General features: G+C 43.2%; 2 protein-coding genes across 6 annotated transcripts in view; one reads left to right on the forward strand and one right to left on the reverse strand.

Moving 5' to 3' along the window:
- Nucleotides 1-7,886, reverse strand: part of COL4A1 (collagen type IV alpha 1 chain) — a 119,775-nt gene extending 111,889 nt beyond the window's left edge. For all 3 annotated transcript variants that reach the window (XM_068180141.1, XM_068180139.1, XM_068180140.1), the window contains exon 1: nucleotides 7,680-7,886. In XM_068180141.1, coding sequence (XP_068036242.1) covers nucleotides 7,680-7,742 — 63 coding nt within the window. In that variant the 5' untranslated portion in view covers nucleotides 7,743-7,886. The remainder of the gene's footprint in view (nucleotides 1-7,679) is intronic.
- Nucleotides 7,887-7,969: 83 nt separating this feature from the next.
- COL4A2 (collagen type IV alpha 2 chain) overlaps nucleotides 7,970-24,351 on the forward strand; it is a 140,399-nt gene continuing 124,017 nt past the window's right edge. For 2 of the 3 annotated variants that reach the window (XM_068180135.1, XM_068180138.1), the window contains exons 1-3: nucleotides 7,970-8,112; nucleotides 8,422-8,525; nucleotides 8,663-8,723. In XM_068180135.1, the coding sequence (XP_068036236.1) occupies nucleotides 8,482-8,525; nucleotides 8,663-8,723 (105 nt within the window). In that variant the 5' untranslated portion in view covers nucleotides 7,970-8,112; nucleotides 8,422-8,481. The remainder of the gene's footprint in view (nucleotides 8,113-8,421; nucleotides 8,526-8,662; nucleotides 8,724-24,351) is intronic. The other variant, XM_068180136.1, reaches the window with a different exon arrangement.

The raw sequence follows: 24,351 nt of genomic DNA on the forward strand, positions 1-24,351 counted from the left end.
ACAAAGAGAAAAAATAAAAGAACCTTACTCATTCTGATTTCTCTATACTAAACTAAGAATACCATAAATCATCTACTAAAAGAGAACCAGCTAATAAAAAGATTTATTTTCTACTAAGTTAGTGATTATTTGCATGAAAGATTACATACATCATTATGAATTTCCAATGTGAATTATCTATAGGAAGAATCCTCATGTAAAAACGGCATTGATCACTGACTATGATGAATTAGAACTCTTTCTCCCACTAAACCATTTAGAAATGGTCTACCACATTCATTTCCCAGTGTTAAGACAACATCCATATGTACAGAAGACATACTGAGAGGGCATCTTGACTAGAAGAAAGGTTGAAACATCAGACCTCCCATGTAGCCAGAGAGATCATAAATCCCACAGCAGCTGAGACACATATGGGCAGAGAGGAGGCTGGACATTGGTGTTTAAAGGTAGTAGAAGAGATGAATGTTACTTGCCTCAAATATTTTTTTTCTAGCGGTGCTAGGGAACACCACCAGACTTCTGGCACCTTTCAAGAAAGTTTAACATCTAAACCTGATTTGTGGTTTTCATCTATCTCAATACAGAGATGAAGAACAGAGTTTGCAAACTGGAGCTACTCAGTGCATCTCTTCCACTCCCACTTTTACAGTTCAGCAGGGATCTCCACAGGGGTGGCAGACTTTACCTAAAAACTTTCTGTTTCCCAGTTGTAGCATTTGAAATGTTCTTTAATAAAGTATACATTATCTACAGACAAGGTAATGGATAGTTTGTACCATGCCTCAGTCGTTTATAAAAACCTACATCTCTTCTGAATGCAAATTACCAAACTCACTTGATTTTTTAATTAAAATATTCTAGTTTTTCCTACCAATCTCAGTGTATTAAACTAACTATTGGATTTATTCTATAACTCTGATAATTTCTTCTACTGGCTCCCTTTCAGCCGCCTTAAAAATCTGCATGTCAAAATGTGGTCTCCCTGTCACTGGTACAAGCAGATGAAAGTCACAAAAAGATGAAAGAAACTTAATTATTACTTTGCAATTTGTTTAGTCCACACACTTGACAGCACTTTGTATTTTGTCCTTCACATTGTTCTGTTGAAGAAGCACACCCTTCCTCAGACCCTGCAAGAAAAAGGCTGTCTGCCAGCAGCAGTAAAGGTGAAGGCAGTGGATGCATACAGAGAGAAAAAAAAACATAGGAAAGGAGGGGAACAGAGTAAGATTGCTGATTCTCTTGAATCCACACAAAGAAACCCTTTAGCTTACAAGAAATTCCATAAAAGTAGCTGAATAACTTTGCTAAAAACACAATTACATATTTTATAAATTAAGTTGGCTCATTCATGGCTAATCTTGTGCCATTTATTTCAGAACAGCATTCTTTAGATATGAAGGTAACATTAAAAAAAATCAAGAAAAAAGGAAACCTATCCTTTTCCAGCTCTTCTTTGGCTTTCCTCATTTCATTTTCTGACATGTCCTTTTAATCATGGGGCTGTAAGGCAAGCCAAGCCAAAAAAAGGGAACTTTTTTGGCAGCTGTGAGGCTGACTCATCTCCACCCAAGCAGATTCCCAAGCTGCTGGGTCCCACGGCACCTGCTGTCTGCACCCAGGCCTCAGTACCTTGCACAGAACTGCACTGGATCCCCCCAGCACAGGTATAAAAGCAGGACTACAATTCTCATTGGAACCCATAAGTACAGGTTTTCAGATGCTTGAGAATTTGGCAGATCAGAGGTGAAAAGGGGTAGCTCCTACCAGTACCACACAAACACCCAAGCTAAGTAAAGCTAATATAACATTACGTCTTACAATGGCTTTGCCATGTTGGAAATATAATGAAAGCACGCCATGTTAAGAAGTTTCCTAAAAAATACATATTTGAGATATTTTGAGATTCCAAAGTGGTAAAAATTGAGCTGAACAGAGTACAGTAGAAGTACAAGGGACTGGAAGCCGAAGTGCTTTTGAACATCTACACTGTACTTTTCAATTTAGAAAGTTTATTCAAGCTCCTCTTTCTGTAAGAGGATATGTCAGAGATAAAGGAAGAATAAACAGTCCGTTTTTTCATCCTATAACTGCTTCTACATGCCACAGGGTAAAAAAAGACTAGTTTTTTCACTAGTTATACTCTTTATGAAGAATACATTTGCCTATTTCTTTACTGTAACTCACCTCAGATTACAACAGCATAATGGTAGTAATTACAAATTGATAATGTTTTCACTTGTCCTATATTTTACTGACACATTGTCCAAGACACTGCTATATAAAGACTCTTGAAGGGTTAATGCCACATATTTTTCTGATTTATTAAATCATGAAGAATAATTCCAGCCAGGCACAACCCAGAGAAATCAAAAATTTATCTTCCCACACACATCATAACATTGCAGCAGTACTTTACACCTTCAACTACTCACTAAAGCCACAGGTTGCTCTTCCATTCAGGTCACAGCCCATGCCCAAATTCTTCTCTTTGATCAAATCTTGCAAGGTGTTAAGGTGTTAAGTGTTTATGATGGGAAAGTCACCGGAAATTCTGGGAAGGGTGTACTATGTAACTTTCAAACACTGACGAAGTAAGTCAATTTATTCTTGTGTAGAGGTTGTTGAATCTTCCTTTGTTTAGTCTAGTTCTATAAAAAGAACAATATTCCTAAACCTATCCCTAAAGAAGGTTTCTGACATTTTAGAACAATAGTCTAAGCTGCCTGCAGCAGCTGTGCTACATTGCTCTACATAATTAGGGCAACTGACAGAATATACATCCAGCATGCATAACCTCAGGCATTATACAAGCTAGTGACATCCAGGATTATAAACACCAAGCAGACAAGTTGCAATGAAACATTGCAGTAGTCCTGCAGGCATTTGATACAAACACTCAGAAGCAAAACTTGTGCAACTTGGGATGACAGTCCATGAACACACTTGCATATGCTGGCGCTCAACAGGTTCAGAGACTGTGTTCACCAACATGGCTGGCAGCAGGCAGGTGCGTGTTTCCAAAATATCCTGCCCTTCTCTCCCTCCACCAGCACCCCATGCCATGATGCTGTAGAAGAAATGGCCAAGAGACCACTTGTGGCAGAGAGGACAACAGGTATAAAAACATTCCTTTGGGAGCAAGGAGTCACCAGGCCTGTCCCCTTGTCCCCAGAAGTGCCCATGCATTTTTCTGTGTATACATATTGAGTAATAACCCCCCACTGCTGGGACAGGTGAACCCATGCCCACCACTCCTCCACTTTCTGGGGAAGCAGTGCAGGCCACAAGCTGGAAGGCCACCCTCCTGCCCATGCTCTCATGACGCTCTCTGGTGCACCCTCAGCCACCCCAGATCTTATACCTCTTCCTGACAACCTTCTTGCACCAACAGGAGGAAAAGGGAGCACTGCATTTGCCTTCTTCATACTCCCACACCCCACCATAGCCTGGCAGGGGCAACCAAACCCATTTCCTGTTCTTCTCTGAAGCCTTCCAGCCTGAGAGGAGCTTCAAGCATTAGAAATCATTTGGGTCTCCCCTTCTGGCCATATTTTTGGAACAAGAGTGACCATATGCCCCTCCTGAATTAACACTTGCTAGGGTTTATTAAATGTGCTCTTGGTATTGTTAAGTCCTTGAAGGCAATCAGGGACAAGGTGTCAGATGGCCTCAGGGTGTCTCAGCATCAAAGACATGGCAGTCCTAGACACCAACTGCTGCAGAAGGAAGCTGCCCAACCCTGCCTTACTTCATTAGTAAAAGCACACCCAAGTGAAGTGCTACCAGTGATTCAGACTCAGTCATACGACTTCTCTTAAACCACATGCCAAAAGCCCAGGTCATTCTTTTAATCTGCTCTAGGTTTATATGCCCTGTACATCTCCATCTCAAGTAAATCACATTTTTAAAGAAAAGAGAATAGAAAAATTGGTCAGATTAGTTGGAAGCAATTATATTCCTTTTGCTTTTGCCTTCTAACCGCATGTGTCAGAATGCACTCCCAAATATAATATGAAAACAGGAGAGGTGATGCAAGGAAGGCATGAGGACAATACAGCAGACCTGTCTCTGCCTGGCCACATACAGGACCACTCTTTATACAGGGCTTACCCAGGGACAGGAACCTCCTGGTCTCCCACCAGTGCATCCCCAGTTGCCACCTGCAAATAGCACTACTGGAATCAGCAATGGCCTTGTGGAAAAATTTATGCATGCTTTTATCACTGTTTTGGCACGCATTTCCTTATTAGCTCCATAGAGCTTGCTCTCACTCTGTCCCAGTACCCATTTCACCAAGACTAAAAGCAGAAAAGGGAGATTGGTTGGGAACTTGGAGAGAATGCTAAACCCACTGCTGAGCAGTGGTGGCCAGGAGTGCTCACATGGCAGCCAGTCCACTTGTGTGGAAAGTGACTCAACCCAGGGCTCAAGTGCAGCTGAAGATCTCACTCCGCTGCATGCAGCACAAGGATCAGCACTGCAGCAGCATGGACAAGGTACAGAAACATGAAACAGGCATTTCCATGGCACTCTCCACTCTCAACTAAGCAGTACTAATGTTAGGAAACAGACTTTCTCCAAAGGAAATGGCAGCCTGAAGAGTGTCAGAAGTGAGAGCCCCTGCAGAGATCCATCAAAACAAGCTTCTCCTGTGACCAACTCATGGGAGCAGTCTTTTATGCTGACCTGGAAACATCTTAACCTACTGCCCTATCTTCCACTCTGCTCACATTGTAACCTGAAAACTAATATCCTGAGAAGAACACAGAACAGCTCAAAAGCCCAGATTAGCTATAATTATTATTTTCATTATACTTGATCAAAATAAAGAACACTAAACTTCCAGTGTCATATCTGGAAGCACCTCATAGTGCCACATTGAAATCAGCGGGAGCTGCAATGGAGCAGCTCCCTTTTTCTGTACTGAGGCACGTGATCATGACAGTAGCTGGCTCAGGGCTGGCTTTGCTACGTCAAATGCCTCTGTCAGAGCAGTCATTCCAAATCTCCTTGTATGTATTTAATCACAGATATGTCAGAGATAAAAACAATTTTTCACTCTGTCAGCCCTGACAGACTGCAGAATCACCACCACCAACACAGCATGAGCTGCTTCTGTCACACTTGCTTGTGCTAACAGGCATGGATGGTCTCAAGCCTAGAACAACCACGATGCACATATGAAGAAACATTTACTGTGAGGGTGACTAAGCACTGACACAGGTTGCCTAGAGGAGTTGAGCAGTCTCCATCCTTGGACATATTCAAAACTCAGTGGGACACAGCATTAAGCAGCCTGTTGTAGCAGTCCCTGCTTTGAGCAGGAGGTTGGACTAGATGATCTCCAAGATGCCCATCAGCCTCACCAATTCTGATGAAGGCCATGGTACAATTAATAAGACTGTGGCTGCACAACTGCCATTAAAAAAAAAAAAACCCCAAAACAAAAACAAAAACACAAACAAACAAAAAACCCACTAGCCTAGCCAATAAAAGCTACTTTGGGGAAGGAAGGAACCAGCATATTTTTTTTTCCTGCAGAAAAGTGGTTGTTCCATTCAGCCTATTGCAAAGAGTACTGCTACAGCCTTCCTTACCACACAGTCTTCTGCTAATACAACTACTCTTTAAATGTAAACAGTGGGAACACGTTCATCTGAGGACAGTGTGAGCACTGGGTCAGCTCTGCCAGCTCTCCAAAAGCAGAAGAGGTGCTGCCAAGGTGTAGAGTGCTTCACACCACCCTGCCACAATCTTGCAGAAGCATCAGCCCAGCTCAAGAATCTCCAAAGAGCAGCCTCTCGATCACCACTCACACGTGGTATGGTGCAGGCTAACAGCCATCTTCTTCACCTTTTGTGTGGTTGCTAGTGACAGGGAACAGTGTGGAGTTGGGGACAATGCCAGCAGAACTGAATTGATTGAAAGGCCACCCATGTACAGCTGAAGGTTTATCTAAGGCAACAAAACTGCAAAGAGCTCAACTTCCACTGCATACTTGTGTTTTGTGGTGGCACTGACAAGGAACTGTAAATCTGCAGTCAGCTTAACACACAAAGAATGGTTAATTATGGGAATAGCTTTGTAACATAATTAACAGCTTCAGGTTACATTTTAAGAAATCTTGATTTTAATGGAATCATTTATCCAGGACATGCTAGATACTTCTGGAACAGAGCCTCTTCACAGTTGCTACAGAAGACCTCAAATTGTAGAACTGATACTAAAGTTTGCATCTTCTTTTAATAAGTACCTCATCCCTAGATAGTTTTGTGTCTTTGATTGACAGTCACAGTTCACCCAATTGCTTCACTTTACAGCACAAGATGGGAATGTATCTCACAGATAGGTATTTTTATCTCTGGATATACCAAATTCAGAACTTAAATGTAAATAATTTACTTAAAAATATTCTAATTAATTAAAATTAATTATAACCTTAAGGGAATACAGCTTTATCAGCTTAATGGCAAGTGATGGGTGAATTGCCTAAAAAGATTCACCACTGAGTGATTTATTGCAATCACAGTAAGCCTGATATTATCAACCTAGGAGCAACAGACAAGACATCAGAAGTTCAGTGCATTGCTTACTTCAGTTGATTCAATACATACACACCATCCCACGAGTCACACAGAGGTATCAAAAGTCATTATAGGACTTAATTTCATCTGAAATTGCAGAAAAGCTTAAAATAACCTTTTCCCATACCTCCATTGTTGACTGAAATGTTAATACAAGATCTTACATTTATAGCAGGAAGCATGACAAAAAGCCATGTGTCTACAGCTACTGAAAAGTTTTCTGCACTCCTAAATTTCACTAATACAGTATCAATCTAACTAAATTCAAGGAAACAAGGAGACACAAAAAGATAACCTATTTCAAATTATTGTGTCAACTGCCCATTACTTAGACGCACAGAAGGAACAGCCCAAATACTTCAGGAGCGCCAGGAAAGAGAGTCCTTTAGACTTAAGGACAGCTAATAGCTATTATCACAGTGATAAAATTAGCTCCCTTAGCAAAACTTTCAGACTACTTGCATGCTTTCGATTTTACAAGTCTATGCCACAATCTAGTTCCACCCGGAAAGATGCCAAAATTGAGCTTTAACCATTAACGTTAGGATCCTTCCCAGTCCCCAGCCTACCGCTCATCGCGGGGGTCAAAGGCAGCGTGCACAGCACTTTGAATCCAAGCAGCTAACTCTAAACTATTACTTATATAAATACAGTTTCTTTTTTACTTTTAAAATTATTTTTATTTTTCATCGTGGAAACACAGCTCGGTACTTTTCAGTCCCGGGTGGGTGCGTGCTTTCTATTCCCTCCCCAGTCAGCGGCGCTCCGTGCCGGGCCGTGGGAGAGCGCTGCGGGGCCCGTCCCCGCCGGACCCCCGCTGCCGTCCCCGCGCGGTGCCGGCCGCCCCGCTCCGCTCCGCGCCCGCGGAGGGCCGGCGAGCCGGAGCAGCCCCGCGCAGCGACGGGGCAGCCGGGCATCCGCGCGAAGCCCACCTGGCTGCCCCAGCGCCCCGAGAGGGGAGGCCCCGCGCCGACCCACGCCGGCTCCCGTCCCGTCCCGTCCCGTCCCGTCCCGTCCCGCGTCTCCCCGTGAGAGCGTCCCGCGTGCACCCGATCGCGCAGCCCGAAGGAGCCGCCTCCGCGTACTCACCGCGGCGGACACGGCGCTGAGCTCGGCGCTCAGCAGCAGCCCGAAGCCCAGCCAGAGCCGCATGCTGCCGCGCACCGCACCGCGCCGTCGGTCCCTGGGCGGCGGGGCGCCTGCGACTCAGAGTGGGGCTCCGCGGGGCCGGCCCCACATGCGCGTCTCTTCCCTCCGTCGCGGCCGCGGCGCCTGCAATGCCTCGGGGGCGAAGGACTCGACTCGTCGTACACGATGGGCGGTGGCAGCCCCCCCTCTCCTCCCCTCCGGGCGGGGACCCTGGGAGGGCGCAACCTCGCCCGCTCCCGTTCCCCGCTGGCCGCAGTTCTTCCGCCTCCTTGTCCCCGCCGCGGGTGTGTGGTGGGCCGCGGGGGGCGCGGGCGGAGGTGGGAGGCGCGCTGCTTCCTCGCCGCACACCGCCGCGGCCGCCCGGGAGGGCACGGTACGGCAGCGCGGCGCGCAGCGGTGCGGAGCGGGCGCGGGGCGGGCGGCGGAAGGCGCCGGGGGAGGGCCGGGGGCGCTGGCTCTGCGCGGCCCGTCGGGGTCCGCGCCCCGCGGCTGGCTGCGCGCCGGGAGGACGCCGCTCTGTGCGCGGCGCGGGGAGCGGCGCGACAGCCTCTCTCCCCCCGGATCGCAGCCCGGCCCGGCCCGGCCGGCGGGGCCGCTCCCTGCTCCGGCAGCGGCGTCGCCGAGCCCGGAGACCTCCGGCGGGGGGAGCGGCGTTACAAGCGGGCTCTTCTCTGCCTTGCAGGGGTGGCCGTCCGGCGGGAGGGAACCCTGAGCCGAGCCCCCGGCCAGGGAAGGAGCGAAAATGGACATCTCGCAGCTTCCCAGTGCACGTATTTTCCTTTGTCAGTAAGTAATTCCGCTCGATAGGCTTTTGGAAATAACTTTTTTAAAGTCGTATTGTCACCTTTAACTGCAGAGCGTTATCACGTGCTTGTTTTGCACTAGCTTGAAACAATGTCGTCCTTATTCACCTTTCCCTGCAGGGATACGGGGCTTTTGCTGATCCTGATGGAAGTTGTGCTGTCAGCCGTCAAAGTGGACGCTGTAAGTAAAACATCTTCTGACTTTTACTGAGGAGAGAAGAGGAGAAAAAAGCAGTTTCCTTGGTACCAATAAGTGAGGAACTGCGTTTTCCTTGCCAGATGGCTTATCTGTCTTTCTATTAAAAGAAACTAACAAATCATCTTAGCAAGCCTTACAGATTGTTGCCTTCAACAAAATGATGTTCAGCAGAGAAGCATAATGCTTCAAGTGTCAGGTTGTTTGAAGTATTCCACTGTTAATTTTGCTCTAATTGGGTAATTTCTTAAAACAATAGTGAAACAAACCAAACAATTTCTTTATTTTTGTGAGAAACACACCAAAAATGCAGTGCTGTAGAGACCAACAAGTATTTTGGTAAAGTTAACCTGCAGGTGAAATGTCTTCATTTACATACAAACCTCAACTGAGGACTGTGAAGCTTATTTCCACAAGTCAGAGTTTATAAAAAAATTGTTGTTTAAACAACTTTAAATTGTTAAATCCAAAAATAGGTGGTTTGTGCCATATAGGTGGTTGCAGCTATCTACCTGATTTGTTGATGTAAGCAGAAATTACTAATCTCGTGCATCATTGTCACAAGGATGTGAAAGCTGTAAGAGGTAATGCATAGGAGAGTGCAACATTTGCCTGTTACAAAGCTTGGAGAGTTTAATGGAAAGATAGTCATTAATGGGAATAGATTTTGGATCAGGCCTGGATATAGGAGACTGAGGTTGGTAGGCTTCACTTATGGCTGCATTTATTGGTCAGCCACAAGTGTGGGTAAGGCTCTGTGGTCATGTGCTAGCGGGACCTTGATTACATTTTTTCAAAAGCTATCCTACTTATATTTTAATCCTACTGTCTGCAACTTTATGACTTTCCACTCCATATAGATTTGTGATGATAGGCCACATCTTTGGTGAGATAGCATACTGTGTTATGGAATGGGAGATACTGTGTTCAGGAATGGGAAATGCCCGGGCTTTTGAAGCAGGTGTTGTGACACACGATAATCCTGCACTCCAGCAGCAGTTGGCATGTAGCACTTGCCCATCAGCCTGTGTGGATGGTTGATCTCTCCACATCATGCCTGAGCAAGAGCTGTCTGGCGGGGGACCCACAGCCCTGTGGGAAGGGACAGGAGCAAGAGCCTTTAAGTGTCATGTGCTGCTTGTCTTTGCCTCATTTAGATACATTGTTCTGCTGCATAGTGCTGAATGGATGATAAAATTACCATGTGCTACTGAAACCAGAGCAGGCTGGTGATAACTGCAAATGTTTTATGCCCAGTAATGATATCACTGGGATCAGTTGACATAAACTAGTGGCATTATGACTCTTCTTTTATGAAGTTGTGTTGTAGTGTGCATAGCATGATACCCGAGTTTTAGCTATAGCATGGACTAATTCATTCTCCTTCGTGTTCTTACAGTAGACTGCAGGCTGTGGTGTTAAAACAGAGGTATACTGAAGAGGTGTACAAGATATGTTGTTTAATGCATGCAGTCTGATCATGGCTGCTTGAATCTCCACATGCTGGTTTTCCCAGAGAATCTTGAAAAAGTAAATTGGCTTGCTTGAAGGTTTAATTCCTTAGATTTACTAGTTCCTAAGGTGGAGGCTATATAGGAGATGAAAGACTCCAGTAGAATGTGAATGGGGAAGTCTGGTCATATTTCCATGAAAAATTGAGCTGCACTGCCACCACAATATTTATCCCATTTTCCACTCATGTGCTGCTTCTTTCCCTTGGTCAGCCCAGGTCTTTCTGTAGTTGTGTGGTGAGCTGAATTGGAAAATTCCTTGATTGTACTAATCACTACCCCAAAAAAGAAGAGGGGCGAGAGATAACTTTATCCTGGGTCAGATCATGACTTGTATTCATAGAAACCTGGGCTGCCATGGGGTTGGCAGCAGGCAGCTGGGGGTGGGAGGAGGGTTGGGCTTGCTCCTTGCAGTGACTGCTCTGGTCAAATATGTTTGCAAAGTGACAAAGTGGGTGTCAGTGGGAACCAGTAGTACCTGAACAATTGCCAGAGTTGCTGGCAGTCATATTCTTTATATTGTAATCCTGTTTGTCACACTGAATCTTCTCCTATGTGTTACACAGATCAATGTGCTAATGTTATGAAGTGTTTTATTAGCTTGAATTAAAAAAAACTGCTATGAATTATTAGAGTCTGTAGGACCAGGTTTTAAAAATCATGGTTCTACCTGTAATGAGACAGGCAGAGCTGCTGACTTTGACAGCCATATGTATGTGAATGAGTTACAGCTGCTGGACATAAGTGGTGTTGAATGAGAAAAATTGCACATAGGAAGAAATTGGAGGAAGATTAAGGAAAGGCTGGGAAAGAGAGAAAGGAAGAGCAAAACTCAGAGAGTTTGACTGAATGTGTTGCCTGGCAGGCTGCTACTGGCTGTTAGGGAGACGGATGTTTCTCAGCAGTAAAAGAAGTGAGAGGAGGAAAAAGAAGGAGGATGTTTAGGATATCAGAGAACTGGGAGAGAAAAAAATGGTGTCTCTGGCAAGAGAAGAGGATGCTGGATGCAGGCTTGAAGAACTAAGGAAGAGAAGTCCCTGAATGGAAGTGCCAGGACAGACAGCCAAATGGAGTGGATCAGGCACAGTTGTCTTTAGCGCTCTTTGGCGTACATTGGATAGTGATGTTAGAGGCCTCAAATAACTCTGGAACTACTCTGAATTGTAGATTTAATAATTCACATGGCTTAAATAAAATTAAGTAGTATTAACTACCTGAAGTTCAACTAAGTTTACAGATTTCTTCTCCCTTTTTGTTCCTGCTAATGCATTACATTAGAAATATAGTTCTTGGGCATTTTTTTTTTTCTGTTCAGAGACAAGGTATCTTCTGCTAATGCTGTTATTTTTTTTTTCTTTTGTCTTCCAAAAAGAACACTTTTCCCTAAGTAGTTTTGTAACAATTTTGATTATTTTATTGGTGTTCTCTTAGTATATTTTTCAACTGCCTCTAACAAAAGTTGCCTTTTTTCCAAGTTATATTCAGGTGAGAGTAATAGAATCCCAGCAAAGAAGGAAATAACTGTCAGACCAAAGAAAGAAAATTGAGAGAGAATAAGTTTGAATACCATCTGCAAAAATAACAGCAAGTAACAGATCACAACTGTCATTAGAACAGGAGACCATATATAGAAATATAGAAAGAAAAGAGTTGAAGTCATGCATGAGGTATAATTCTCTTCACTTCTGTGAGATTTTAAGGGGATATATCATGGAGGATGTCAACAAGTGGGAGAAGCAATAAATCTTTAAAAGAGAAAATAAAACCAACAGTTCTATGTACTACTTCTATGGGTTTTTTTGTGAAATTAGATTGCTGACATGGGTGCCTAAGTTATTGCTCTAAGTTAAAATGTGTCAATGCTCTGGGCTATCTCACATCCAGGTTTTCCCAGATGTGTCCTGTTTTATTCCATCTGGAAAGTTTTGTCTGGTTGAAACAGGAGGACTTTTTACATTAACACAGGATTTCCAGGCTAAAGAAGCCAAGGTGGAGTAATCACTTGGTCCATCTTGTTTAATGTGTCTACTGTAAGTGTAGGCACTGGGTGAAAAATGTGATAAGGCAGGCACACTGCCCAGGTGATCTAGGAAGGAGGCATCAGTCTGATGTATTGATTTCATCTGCCATATTACTTACTTAGTGCATTCAAAGTGAATCCACCTCTTCCTGGAAATACCCGGCTCCCTACCTGTGGGCTGCTTCAGAAATTCCTAGATTCCCCAAAATGATACATTGCAATCCTCATTTAGAATAGCTTCATTTGAGGTATATCCACACTGACAGACATGGCTTATTTATATCTGATTAAATAAGTGTATAGTTGGGCTCATCTTTGAGTAAGAGTGGTGTTCCATAAGAAAATCAGATAGAATAATGATACCTTGAAAAAATTGCTAGCATTCTGGGGACCCTCCTAGCGCACCTCATTGCTTTATTCAAAATTTCTTTGAACCCTGGAAAAATTATTGGATAGTTTAGAAAGGACTCTTTCCATGTTCAGTCATGGAGCTGACAGGAAGGGGCAGCTCTTTTAAAGAGCTATGAGAAGTCCTGATTGAAGGAGGTGACAGCTGCCTAAGGCAAAGCCCCTCATTTTCACTGCCATCAACAGCCATGTTTTGGTCTGGCAGTGCTGTTTCAATGCTGAGGGTCACAGAGTTTGTATCACACTGTGGACAGGCTGGCTGCCCAAGTGGGAATTTATGGGTTTTTCAAGAGCCATGACTTCTCCCATCAGCATCATATGATGTCAGACAGACAAACACTTTCACAGCCAGTATCGCACACCTGGAAATGTAGTCATGGTTGATAACTTTGAATTCCTTATTTTTGGTCCCTCCTTTCATGTACGCTGTCTGTTCCACTCATCAGTAAGAGAATTCCTTATGTGTGTCTTTTTCTTGTTACTATTGAAAGTCTTCCGTGAAATTATTTTTTTTACTGCCATGCCTATGATACTCATTCTAATTTACTAATTAATCATTCTTTCTTGAAAGATTTCTTTAAGAGTCATTTGTTCTATATATGTATGGAAAAAATTGGAGTCTATTCTTTGTATACAGTCATATCCTGTATATCATCATATAAGTGATTCGTTATTCATGCAAGGACAAGACAAGTTACACCAAAAGGAAAATATTGTATCTACCCAAAGTTAGTGATGATGATGAGGAGTTTCTTGCATGTGTCCGTGTTTTTTAAGCTCTCTGTGTGAAGTCACATATAGGTTCTTTACTCACTTTTTCTTCTTTCTAGATCAGGATTATGTTCAAAGAATACTTACTATAACACATTCAAGTTAATTCTATTTTGTTAAGTTGTTAACTGGCATATCATATGGTCATGCTTCATTTGGTAGCAGAATAGACAGAGTTTTGTCAGCTTCCCAGAATTCTGAGTTAAAATGTTGATAATGAACCCTGACAAGGTAAACTGATAACTAATAACAAGAACCCTGACAAGGTAAACTGTCACGTAATAAAATGATCTTATTGTTTTCTCACCTTACTCTGAAAGTAGCTGAAGCAGTTTCAGAAATTCAGCATTGCTTTTCCTTGATCTTTTAAGGTAAGACATCTGGGTTTTATTGTGTATTAATATACCACAGGAAGCCTTTATGCATTATGATACTAAACTTATCGTGTATTTTTTAAATTTTGCACAAAAACTTATTTGTAGGTCCAATTATATTTGCTTTACCCAAAATGTAAAGCTGCATTGTGGCTTATTGAGTTATACTATAAGCAAACACATTTGTTATAAATATTTTAATTAAGTAGTTCAGAGCATATTTTGTATTAGTGTTGGGTCTGGGGGTTTCTTGCAGTAATGCGTTTCTTGTTTGAGACCAGATTATTCTTAATTACTTTGTTGCTTTTGTTTTGATAAACCAAAAGCTGGCCAAGGAGTGGAACATTCTTCTTATCATATTGTAGTGATCCAAGATCTTCTGAGAGTTCAGTGTTAATTTAGTAGCTTACATAGTTTTGCCTAAGAAGGTAGCTTATCTTCTCATGCCTTGCTTTATTCCCAGTGCCCTGTTTTTGCTCCTCAGGAGTAAAAAGCACAGTGAAATTTGCAGTGTTTCCTGATGTTTATCAATAGTTATTTTCTTTAAAATGGCAGCACCTAGTTGATTGCAGCAGTTGACTCAGCTCACAGTGAAAATATGTGATCTTTATCATGCAAACATTTCTGAGTGACCAAGGACAAACATTTTTGTCCATTTGGAAGCTGAAGGTGCTGGTTTGATACAAAGAAAGCTCCTTGTTTTCACACCCTGAAACAATGTGTAGCAAGGAAAAATGCTCTCACAGTTCATGAGCAAACTTGCATTTGTGTGATTAATTTTCCCTACTTCAGCAGAATCATGTTTTTGTTGCAGTTTCTCCTCCTTGACAGTCACAGTGTTTGACTAGGCTGCTGCATCTTCTGAACACACCTGGTTTTGTGTTGTCTTTCAGTTTCTGACTTTACTTTTGTGCTTCCCAGGAATGAGGGTGATGTGGTGGTGGATTGGGCAGCAGCAGAGTGGGCTGCTGCTCCACGTGGGCAGGGGAGCCAGGAGGCAGGAGACCACGGAAAGGGTGGGGAGTGGGCAGGACCTGTACCCTCCAGCGGGTCCAGGTGGTCACCAAGGGCAGACACAGCCCTGGAGGGCAGGGCAGGGCATGGGGATGGGGACAGGCGGAGGCCAGGCTGGGGTATTTGCCCACAGGTGGAGGAGGTCGGGTAGCCTGGCACGAGCATGGCTGACCACAGCTCAGGTCAGCACCGAGGCCCAGCATTCAGCCCGAGCTCCCAGGCTGCTGGCAGGCCAAGGGGGAAGCCCCGCTTCTCACAGCCCTTTTCCCACACAGCTCATTTCACACCGCTCTGGGAGCACAGCTGCACCCGGAGCTGGCCCTGTGCCCGGTGAGCAGAGCCGGGGCTCCCCTGGGGTGGGATGGGGGAGCCAGCCTGAGGCAGAGGCAGCCAGCAGGTCCTGGTGCAGCCCAGCTGGCTGCAGGGAGACCGGGAAGCTGGAAAAGCAGATGTGTGAGTTTCCAATTTGTGGCAATTTTACAGAAACAAACATGTTTTAGGAAGGCCACAACAGAATTTAAAAATTGATCAGAGCTTTCTGTATTAATTGAAAGGGCAGCATCATTTGGTATATCTCTCCAGGAATAGTTCCTCAACAGGGGACTTTTTGTTAAGAAAAACCCCTGATTTCCAATATAAATTTTCTAACAAGTTCTATTTTTATTTTAGAAACACGAGATCAGAAGAACATTTAGATCGTATCAGTTACCAAGGATGCACGCTTACTGGGATATTTCAGGCGTCCTATTTATTTGTAAATGATCCCGACCTTTATTTTGAAGTAGCTTTCTGAAGTTAGCAAGTAAAGATCATTCAGATAAAGAGGGCTTGGCTTATTTTTGGCAGGTCCTAGCTGCAGATCCTACCCACACCTCTTCTCACTATTGGATGATGCAGCCAAATAATAAATCCTTTATTCCAAATATACTTTTCCTTTATAGTTCACCAGACCTTTAAAGGTCTGACCAAAATTACTTGAATCAGGCTGTATACAGAACAGTAATGCTGGACAAAGTGAAGTATTTTGGATAGAGCACATTTGTTTTGTTCTTCAGTTGGGGTTTTTTGGGGTTTTGGTGGGTTTTTTTGTTCTAGTTTGTGTCATTACAAAACAACTAACTGCCTCAGGTTTAAGCCTTGTCACAAAGCACAGCTCTGAGCTCATGAGTTTTTTACATCTGATGGAACTACGGGACCTTGCATACCTGCCATTGGTGACTGGGCAATGTGGCTGCCCTTCTGTCCATCCTCTGGAGGCTGCTGCTCCTGGCTCAACACAGAGCTGACCCCCTTGGTGCACACCCCAGCCTCCTGTGGAAACACAGTCTTGGAAATAAACCTGTTCATCCGAGATGAAAAGAAGGAAAAAGCCATCTGTACAAATTGTCGATTCTCTGCCTGTACCACATGTTTTTCCGTTGTCAGGTCCTGCCCATGCTTGTAGGGCGCAGAATCATTTTCCAAGGTAGGGATGGGAAAGTGGGAAAGCTTCACAGGCTTTCCCTGTCGCACTGGTGTGTGTCTTGCTCTCAGCAAATGTTGGCTTCTGCTGCTCCATCTGTGCAGTCCCCGGGCATGCTGCATACGGATCAGGAAAGGCATTCCCACATTCAAGCTGCAGCCTCACTGACCCCATGTAATTGATGTTCAGACACCTGGTCTGAGTCTCACGGCATCCTGAACACATGTACTGAGACCCCAGGGTGCAGTTCCAGGAGGAGAGCGGAGCTGCTTACGAGGGCTGCCGGGGTGTCCTGGGCTGAGCCTCGGCAAAGGGAGTGGGCAGAAAGGAATGCCGCTCCCGCGCAGGGCTGGGAATAGCCGCTGGGGCCACGGAGCATGGGAAGCCTGCATATCTCCCCAAGCCAGCAGCCAGAGAAACAGTCTGCTGGAAACAGCCCAAACGTGTCTGCATGAAACTTAGGAAATCTTAAGTGACGCTGGCTGGAAGAAGGATGTGAATGGGGAAATGTAAGCATTTTTCTTGCAGTGTGGGACTGAGGCTAATTTCCACCAGGTGCTTTGCAGGTTTGTGGTAAGAATAGGTGTGAAGAAGTTGGTGTGAAGTTGTCCAAATCTTCTGTCTTCAGTAGATGCCCACGAGGTAGCCAGCACATCTGTTATCTCTTAACTCACTTAGGCATAGAGACTGCTTCCTCTCTGGCTGTGTCCCTTACAGTAAACCGCACAGTCCCAGGTGTATTCTCTGCCTTGTGGTCAGTTGGCACAGTCTGTCCATGTCCATAACAGTAACAGCCTCCTTAGTTTCCAAAATAGGGTGGCCCCTTAGAGACTGCCTCTGTTCCTTACATTATGCTGACTTTTGCACCACAGCCAAAACTGTCTTTGCAAGCAAGGCAAGCGAAAGCTTCCTAGCCCAAACTGCAGGCATTCCTGAGGCCATTCTGACAGCTAAATGGTACAGATGGTCAAGCTGTGGGGCACAGGACTCCTTAATACATTATTATAGACATGGAGCATGTGTGCCTCAGACTGACATTGACTGACTGGAAATCAGGGCCCACTCTCATTTCTCACATGCATCATTGTATTGGGGAGTTTTACCAGCGTAAGAATGGAATAAAAGAACTGAGCAGCACTGTTGCCCATATGAATAGGAAATTTGTGCCAAGGAAAATCCAAATCCTTTCTGGTAGTTTTGTTTTAAGCTTTACCTGATGATTCATGGCATTTTTATGCCCTATCTGTTGATATTTTGCTTCATATAAGCAAAATAAAGGACAAAAATAAGCTTATAAGAAGGTGTGACTGGCAACAGGTCGCAAGTCAAATTGCAAAAGCAGAGGTATCAAATAACTATTTACTCATCCTCTGTGTCATGCCTAAGTGTTAGGAAAAGTAACAGCAAAAGGAAAGTGACTAGAATATTTAGCAATTGGCTACATACTTTTTTTCTGGTGGCTTATGTTGAACATCCCAGCTGCACCTTAAATCTGTCCTGGAGTCAACACTGCAGCACATCTTCTTCAACTGCCCCACTCTCCAGAGAGCTTTTCCAGGGAATAGGAGGGGCATGGCAAAAATGTGCTGTTTTACCTTGTGGTTTTAGAATGCAGTCAAGAACAGGTGAGTAGAAGAAGGGAAGGGTTTTAATTGTCCTCATTTGATGTTAACTGAGGTTTGCCAGTTGTCAGTCATACAATGCCAGCTTCCAGTCTACTTTTCTATTCCACTTCTTTCCTACAGCAAGAGGTTTTTATTTCTTTGTGAATCACAGCCTTGCTGCCCTAGCTATTAGGCTATTAATGCTGCCTTAAAAAAAAGTCTACTATAAGAACATCTGTTTAGCTTTTACCTTGGTCTTAGAGAATGAGAGAACTTCATGACACTACATCCCTTCAGTGATCTAGGACTAAAAGGATCAGTACCCCTTTCTTTTGAATAAACAGACTTAATTAGACTCAAAAAGAGTGAAATATGGTACTGTTTTTATACATCAAACCATCTATACCTGAATCCCTTTTGAGAAATTATTTTTTAAATAAACTTATATGGTTGATGGACTGGGAAAAATCCAGGGAAAAAATAATTTTTCTCATTAACATTTATTTCCTTTTATGAATTTATGCCATCAAATTGAGAGCCAAACATCTTATACCATCCATCCAATGCATATTCTGCCCAACACTATTCTCATGTTTCTGTGTAAGAGGGGAAACTTTAAACTCTCCTTGTTGTTACTTGCTCATAATAATTGTTTTTGTGTCTTAAAGGGGATAATATAGTAGCCATTCTTCAAGAAAATTTTGCCTCTGCTTTTGCAACTCTAATCTCTTGCTTGAGGTTCGTATTGTCCCTTAGGGACACAGTATCACATAGTCACAAGTGGGTAGATGGGTGATTAGTAAGGTAGCTTGAGGCTGTATCATAAATCACTTTGAAGATTGGGACTGTATTCTTGAATTTGTCTGAGTAAGGAATCCTGTGAGCCCTACAGCAATGTGCTTGCATGATCCTGTGCTTCTTCATGCTTTGAACCAACTGGTCTGTTCTTTTTCCAAGGAAAGACATACAGCAGTTACTATGAGCAAATCACAGGCAACCAGAAACATCATACTGGCATGTTGGGAGCTCTTTGTGTATAGAATCCAGTTTCCATGAGCTAGATTCCATGAGGCTTGTCAGCTGCAGTAGAACTGTACCATCAGAAATTAAGGATGATGTAATTTTTACTACTTCTTCAAGGTATTTAATTTTCATTCAACATGATTTCCGTGTTAGTCATGTATCATTCACTGTCTTCAATAAAGTCAGTGACATGTGTAAACAAGGAGAGAGGAACTGAAGTACAGTCATCATGTGTTATAAATGAAGGGGAGACTGAGATCCGCCCTGGACACGTGTTCTTAGACTTGAGGCTACTGATCTTTCATTAGGCTCTAAAAAGAATAGTCCATTAAGACAAGGACACATAACTTCATAGAATAGCATAATTTATTTGTGGAGATTAAAGCTCATCCTCCTCAGAAAAAAAAAGGAATATAAAAATGCACTTGCCAAGTAGTTTCACTACTTACCCTGCAGACACAATCTGTGGAGAGATTACAGTGCTGCATGCAGGTAGTGGGCAACCCCATTTGACTGAGCAGAAGCTCCACAAACCCATTTATGTACATAGAGAAAAAACAGGACTTTTTTATTTAACAGAGGGAAAGGGACCATCCTAAAATTATTTTACTGTCATCCAAAGATCCCCCAATATTTGCAGCATTTCTGTAAATATAAATTTAGTCTTTTCTTTGAGGAAAGTCCTATTCCTCAGTAGCTAAGAAGCCAGGCCTTGGACCATTCTTGTCTTTTTGTGGTCAGATTGATCTGAAGTTGTTTCAGCTGCAGAAATCTTGCTGTTAAATCTCAGAAATCCTACTGTATCTTCCTACTTCTATGTTTGTCTACTGTCAAAAGTGGGTAGTTTTCCTAAGAAAGGACATGGGAAAATCGTGAATTAAAATAAAAGTGCAAGGTTGTTGCTTGCCTTTTTTTTCCCTCTTGGGTAAAAGACTAAATCAGTTTTGCCATAACTTCAAGAAATTTCATTTTTTTTTCTGGCCCTTCACAACCAAATTTTAGGTAATTTTAGATAGTCTGGTTAGCCTTTGCAGAGAGTCTTTGTTAGTAGTGTCAGCTGTCCCAGCATCTTTCAAATGAGCAATGAACACAAAAACTGTGCTCCAGAGCACAAGCAGGAAAGACTTCTGACCTTTTGATCTGATGATCTGTTCCCAAAATCTCGGCATGTCCAAAAGCAGCAAGACAAATACCAGAAGACTTGGAGAGCTGAGGCAAGGGAAACTCCAGCATTTCACAAACAGAAGAAGGGAGCAGCTCTCTAGGAGCCCAGCTGCAGCACAGAGCTTGCGACAAAAGCCGTGAGAGACCTGGAAACGGGGTTTTCTGTGAACTCCTGTAGCTCTCCTTCAAGCATGAGTGTCAGACTGTCCATCAGCCTGCGCAACAGCAGAGCTGCACAGACTCTCTTAAAAACTGTCAGCCTTCCAGTACCTAAAGGAGGCCTAAAAGATGAAGGCAGACTTTACCAGGATGTGTAGTCATAGGACAAAGATAATGGCTTTAAATGGAAAAAGGTTAGGTATAGATTAGATATTAGGAAGAAATCCTTTACTGTGATGGTGATGAGGCACTTGAATTAGGTTGACCAGAGCAGTTTTTGAAGTTCCATTTCTAGAAGTCAATTCCTATTGAGGGGGCTGGTTGAATTCAACTAGGTTGAATGGGGCTTTGAGAAATTTGCTCCAGTGGAAGGTGTCTCTGCTCATGGCAGGGATGCTGGAACTAGATGATCTTTAAGGTCCCTTACAATCCAAGCCATTCTATGAAAACTTAACCCCAAGGTGAGATCCATGGCTGACTAATTAGGGAGCGTGAGCAAGCCAGGAATTGCTATCTGTCCCTCCCTGTGGTGTTGGTCTTACTGCAGTCATGGTGTAGGTTAATTACAGATTCAATGAGGTTGGAAAAGACCTCTGAGATCATCGAGTCCAACCTATGACCAAACACCACCTTGTCAACCAGGCCATGGCACTCAGTGCCACATCCAGTCTTTTCTTAAACACCTCTAGGGACAGTGACTCCACCACCTTCCTAGGCAGCCCATTCCAATGTATCAGCAACGTTTCTGTGAAGTTTCTTTCTAATGTCCAACCTAATCCTCCCCTGGCCCAGTGTAAGACTGTGTCCTCTTGTCCTGTCACTGGTTGCCTGGGAGAAAAGGTCAACCCCGACTTGGCTACAGCCTCCTTTCAGGTGGTTGTAGAGAGTGGTAAGGTACTTGCTGAGTCTTCTCTTCTCCAGGCTAAACAACTCCAACTCCCTCAGCTGCTCCTTATAGGACTTGTGCTCCAGCACGTTCACCAGCCTTGTTGCCCTTTTCTGGACACACTCCAGCACCTCAAGGTTCTTCCTGAATTGAGGAGCCCAGAACTGGACACAAGACTCAAGGTGTGGCCTCACCAGTGCTGAGTACAGGGATACAATCACTGTCCTGGTCCTGCTGGCCACACTATTGCTGAGACAGGCCAGGCTGCCACTGGCCTTCTTGGCCACGTGGGGACACACCAGCTCCTGTTCATCGGGCTGTTGACCATCACCCCCAGGTCTTTTTCCGCTGGGCTTTCCACTCTGCCCCCAGTCTGTAGCTCAGTCTGGGGTTGTTGTGACCAAAGTACAGGACCCAGCCCTTGCTGGGCTCAGCCCATTGATCCAGCATGTCCAGGTCCCTCTGCAGAACCTTCTTACCCTCCAGCAGATCAACAGTCCCACCCAACCTGGTGTTATCCTCAAATCTGCTAATTTGTGAGTCATACCCCAGTCTGCATCATGCAGAAGGTGTGTGTTGCCTGGCCCAGCCCAGGGGAGAGGGAGCTCATTCTCCCTGTTGATCTATAAGCAGGTTAACCATTTTCTCCTCCTTAGCATTCATTACACACATTCCTGCTGTTGCATTATATTTACTGCAACATCTCTAGCTTGGAAAGTAACAGGGCAAGAAATGTATCAGAGTGGCATTCCCACCACTACAGGTTACTGAGCTGGCTACATCGCTAATATGAGAGTTAATTTCATCAAGCTGTGTGTTTCTGCAGCAAGAACCTTCTGAATGAAGTCCTCTAGGAGATTTTACAAATGCACTGCGACTTTTGCTATTCAGGCCAGACACAGAACCCAAGGCGGCTCACTTGAAACTCATTTTTTAAATCTCTGTGTTGTATTGCTGTGCTGCATTAAACATGCCCCAAAAGATCACATTTCCAAACAGTATATTGAGCATGATTTGTAAAGAATTAGTGGTGTGTGATCTCAGTATATTGTTGCATGGATTCTGTCTAGTTATTACGGACATGTGACCAGTTGCTTTAAGTCTAAATAATTAAAGCTGAAAAACACAATACTTCCCTGGCTCCACTGTTTTTTAATAATTAACCACAGTGTTATGAGAGCCATTTTGTTCCACCAGCTTTTAAGCAGAACAGCATGATGTCTTCAACAGAAAATTCCAATTTTAGTGTGTGCCATCAAATGGTCTAAAGTTTTCAGTCAGGTTTTAAAGTGCAACATGTTTGTAGAAACCCCCTTTAAATCAGTGGATTTAAGCACACTTTGGGTCAAGCTCTAAGCATTTGACCTTTTCTGTTAGTTGCTGTGGGATGCAACAGAACACAATAGGATTGACTGGATTTAGTTTTCAGGGTAACAATTAATAGAAATTCTTCCAGTGTGTGCTGACAGTGAGATTTCATGTTAATCGTTACTGAAGTTCTGCTTTTCAAGCCTCCCTCAGGTAATAATGAGTGACTTAACATCACGTATATCTTTTGGTTTTCCTGGTTTTGTGGCTGTATGTCCTATGTATGTCCTATCTCTCTGTCTGTGCTGATAAACATATTCCTTCCTTTAAGGAGGTTCAGGCTTTAATTTCTAAGAACCAGAAGTTGAAAATATGGTCCTGGAAAAGTGAGTCAGAATATGTCATCAGACTGGTCACCTACATTTGTTATCAACCAATGAAGTTATGTATGAAGTGAAGTTATGCAAGCAGAGAGTGTCCTATGACACCACACCCCCACATTACACTTGTGTGAGACCTACAGCACTAACTGTAAGTCTTTCATCTCTCATCTGTAGTCCTTGCCTCTCATCAGCTGAAAGTACAGGCTCAGTTTGATAGAGAAAACTTGATTCATGTGGCGTATTGGTGTAAAAAAATACATGGAATATATAAAGCAAGACTGATATTTACAAAGTAGGCTGTGAGAATTTCCTGAGTTTAATTCATGTTTGAATTACAGTGCCAGTTTTGGAGAAACATCCAGTCTGTAATTTTTGTGTTTTAAGTCCCAAAGAGTGGACCACAGCCCCTACTAATTTTTTCCCATAGTTGGTTACTCTTAAAATAAACACAGATTGATTTAACCACATTGATCTAGCTTTAAAATCAGTCTCTGAGCTTTTGTTTTACCTTTGCAAGTAGATGAAAGAGCTTAATGTAACAAGTTTGCCAGTTTCATTATGTTATTATATAGGTACTATATATATATATATATATATAAATTATATAAATCATTTTTAAATCTTAGCCAATTAAGGAAAAACAATATTTCCTTTCCCATTTCTTGCATACCTTCCATAAAACACATAGACCAGGTTATCCTGTCACTGATGCTGTCAATTCCCCTAAGGATGGTTTTTGGATTGTGCAGATATAACTGAAAGGAAAGTGTGGCCCTTTATGTATTTTGGCAGGCAAAGAGCATCAGAAGCATTTTTGCCTTCGGGATAATTGCAAAATTGTTTCCTTTTTTTTTTGTCATCCACCCATGATGCCATCTAATTTGATGTTCCTTGGCTGCTAGCTGTTAGCCTCATTAACCTCACTTGATAGAGTGTTCCAACATTTATGATTCTCATGTGAAAAATGCTTCCTGACGGCTGGAATTTGTTTTTCTTTAATTTCTACCTTTGCCCTCTTGTCCTATTATGCATACTAGGCTGAAAATAGTAACTTGAGATTGGTGTGCCTACTTCTTACAGTGTAATGAATTCCAGTTAATGCTCTTGCTTTTTTCCTCTCTTAAGATAATCATGGTGATTTAAAATTATTTAACCAACAATCCTACTTATTTTCTCTTAGGTCTCTTATGTTTTTACATTTAGTAATAATTCTTCTGTGAAAGGAAAGGAGGAAATTCAAATGTGTATCATACGTCACTTGGCCTATTTCCACAAGTATGATATTACCGTGATGTTAACTGTATTGTCTTACTTGGCTTGTGGAGTAGGGCCAATGCAATATTCCTGTGGGCAGCAAGACTTGACATTTGTAAGGTTAAAATTTCATCAGTCAATGCAATTTCACTCTACAGAGTGGCAAAATCCCAGTTCTTAAATCTAAGTGCATTTCAGCTAGCTGTGATGATCATTGTCAAATTTGCAGTGGTGGAGAGTGGGAATTTAATCCCTGTTCACAAATAAAAAGG

The sequence above is a fragment of the Anomalospiza imberbis genome, chromosome 2, assembly GCF_031753505.1.
Source record: "Anomalospiza imberbis isolate Cuckoo-Finch-1a 21T00152 chromosome 2, ASM3175350v1, whole genome shotgun sequence".
In the NCBI taxonomy this organism is placed as follows: domain Eukaryota; kingdom Metazoa; phylum Chordata; class Aves; order Passeriformes; family Viduidae; genus Anomalospiza; species Anomalospiza imberbis.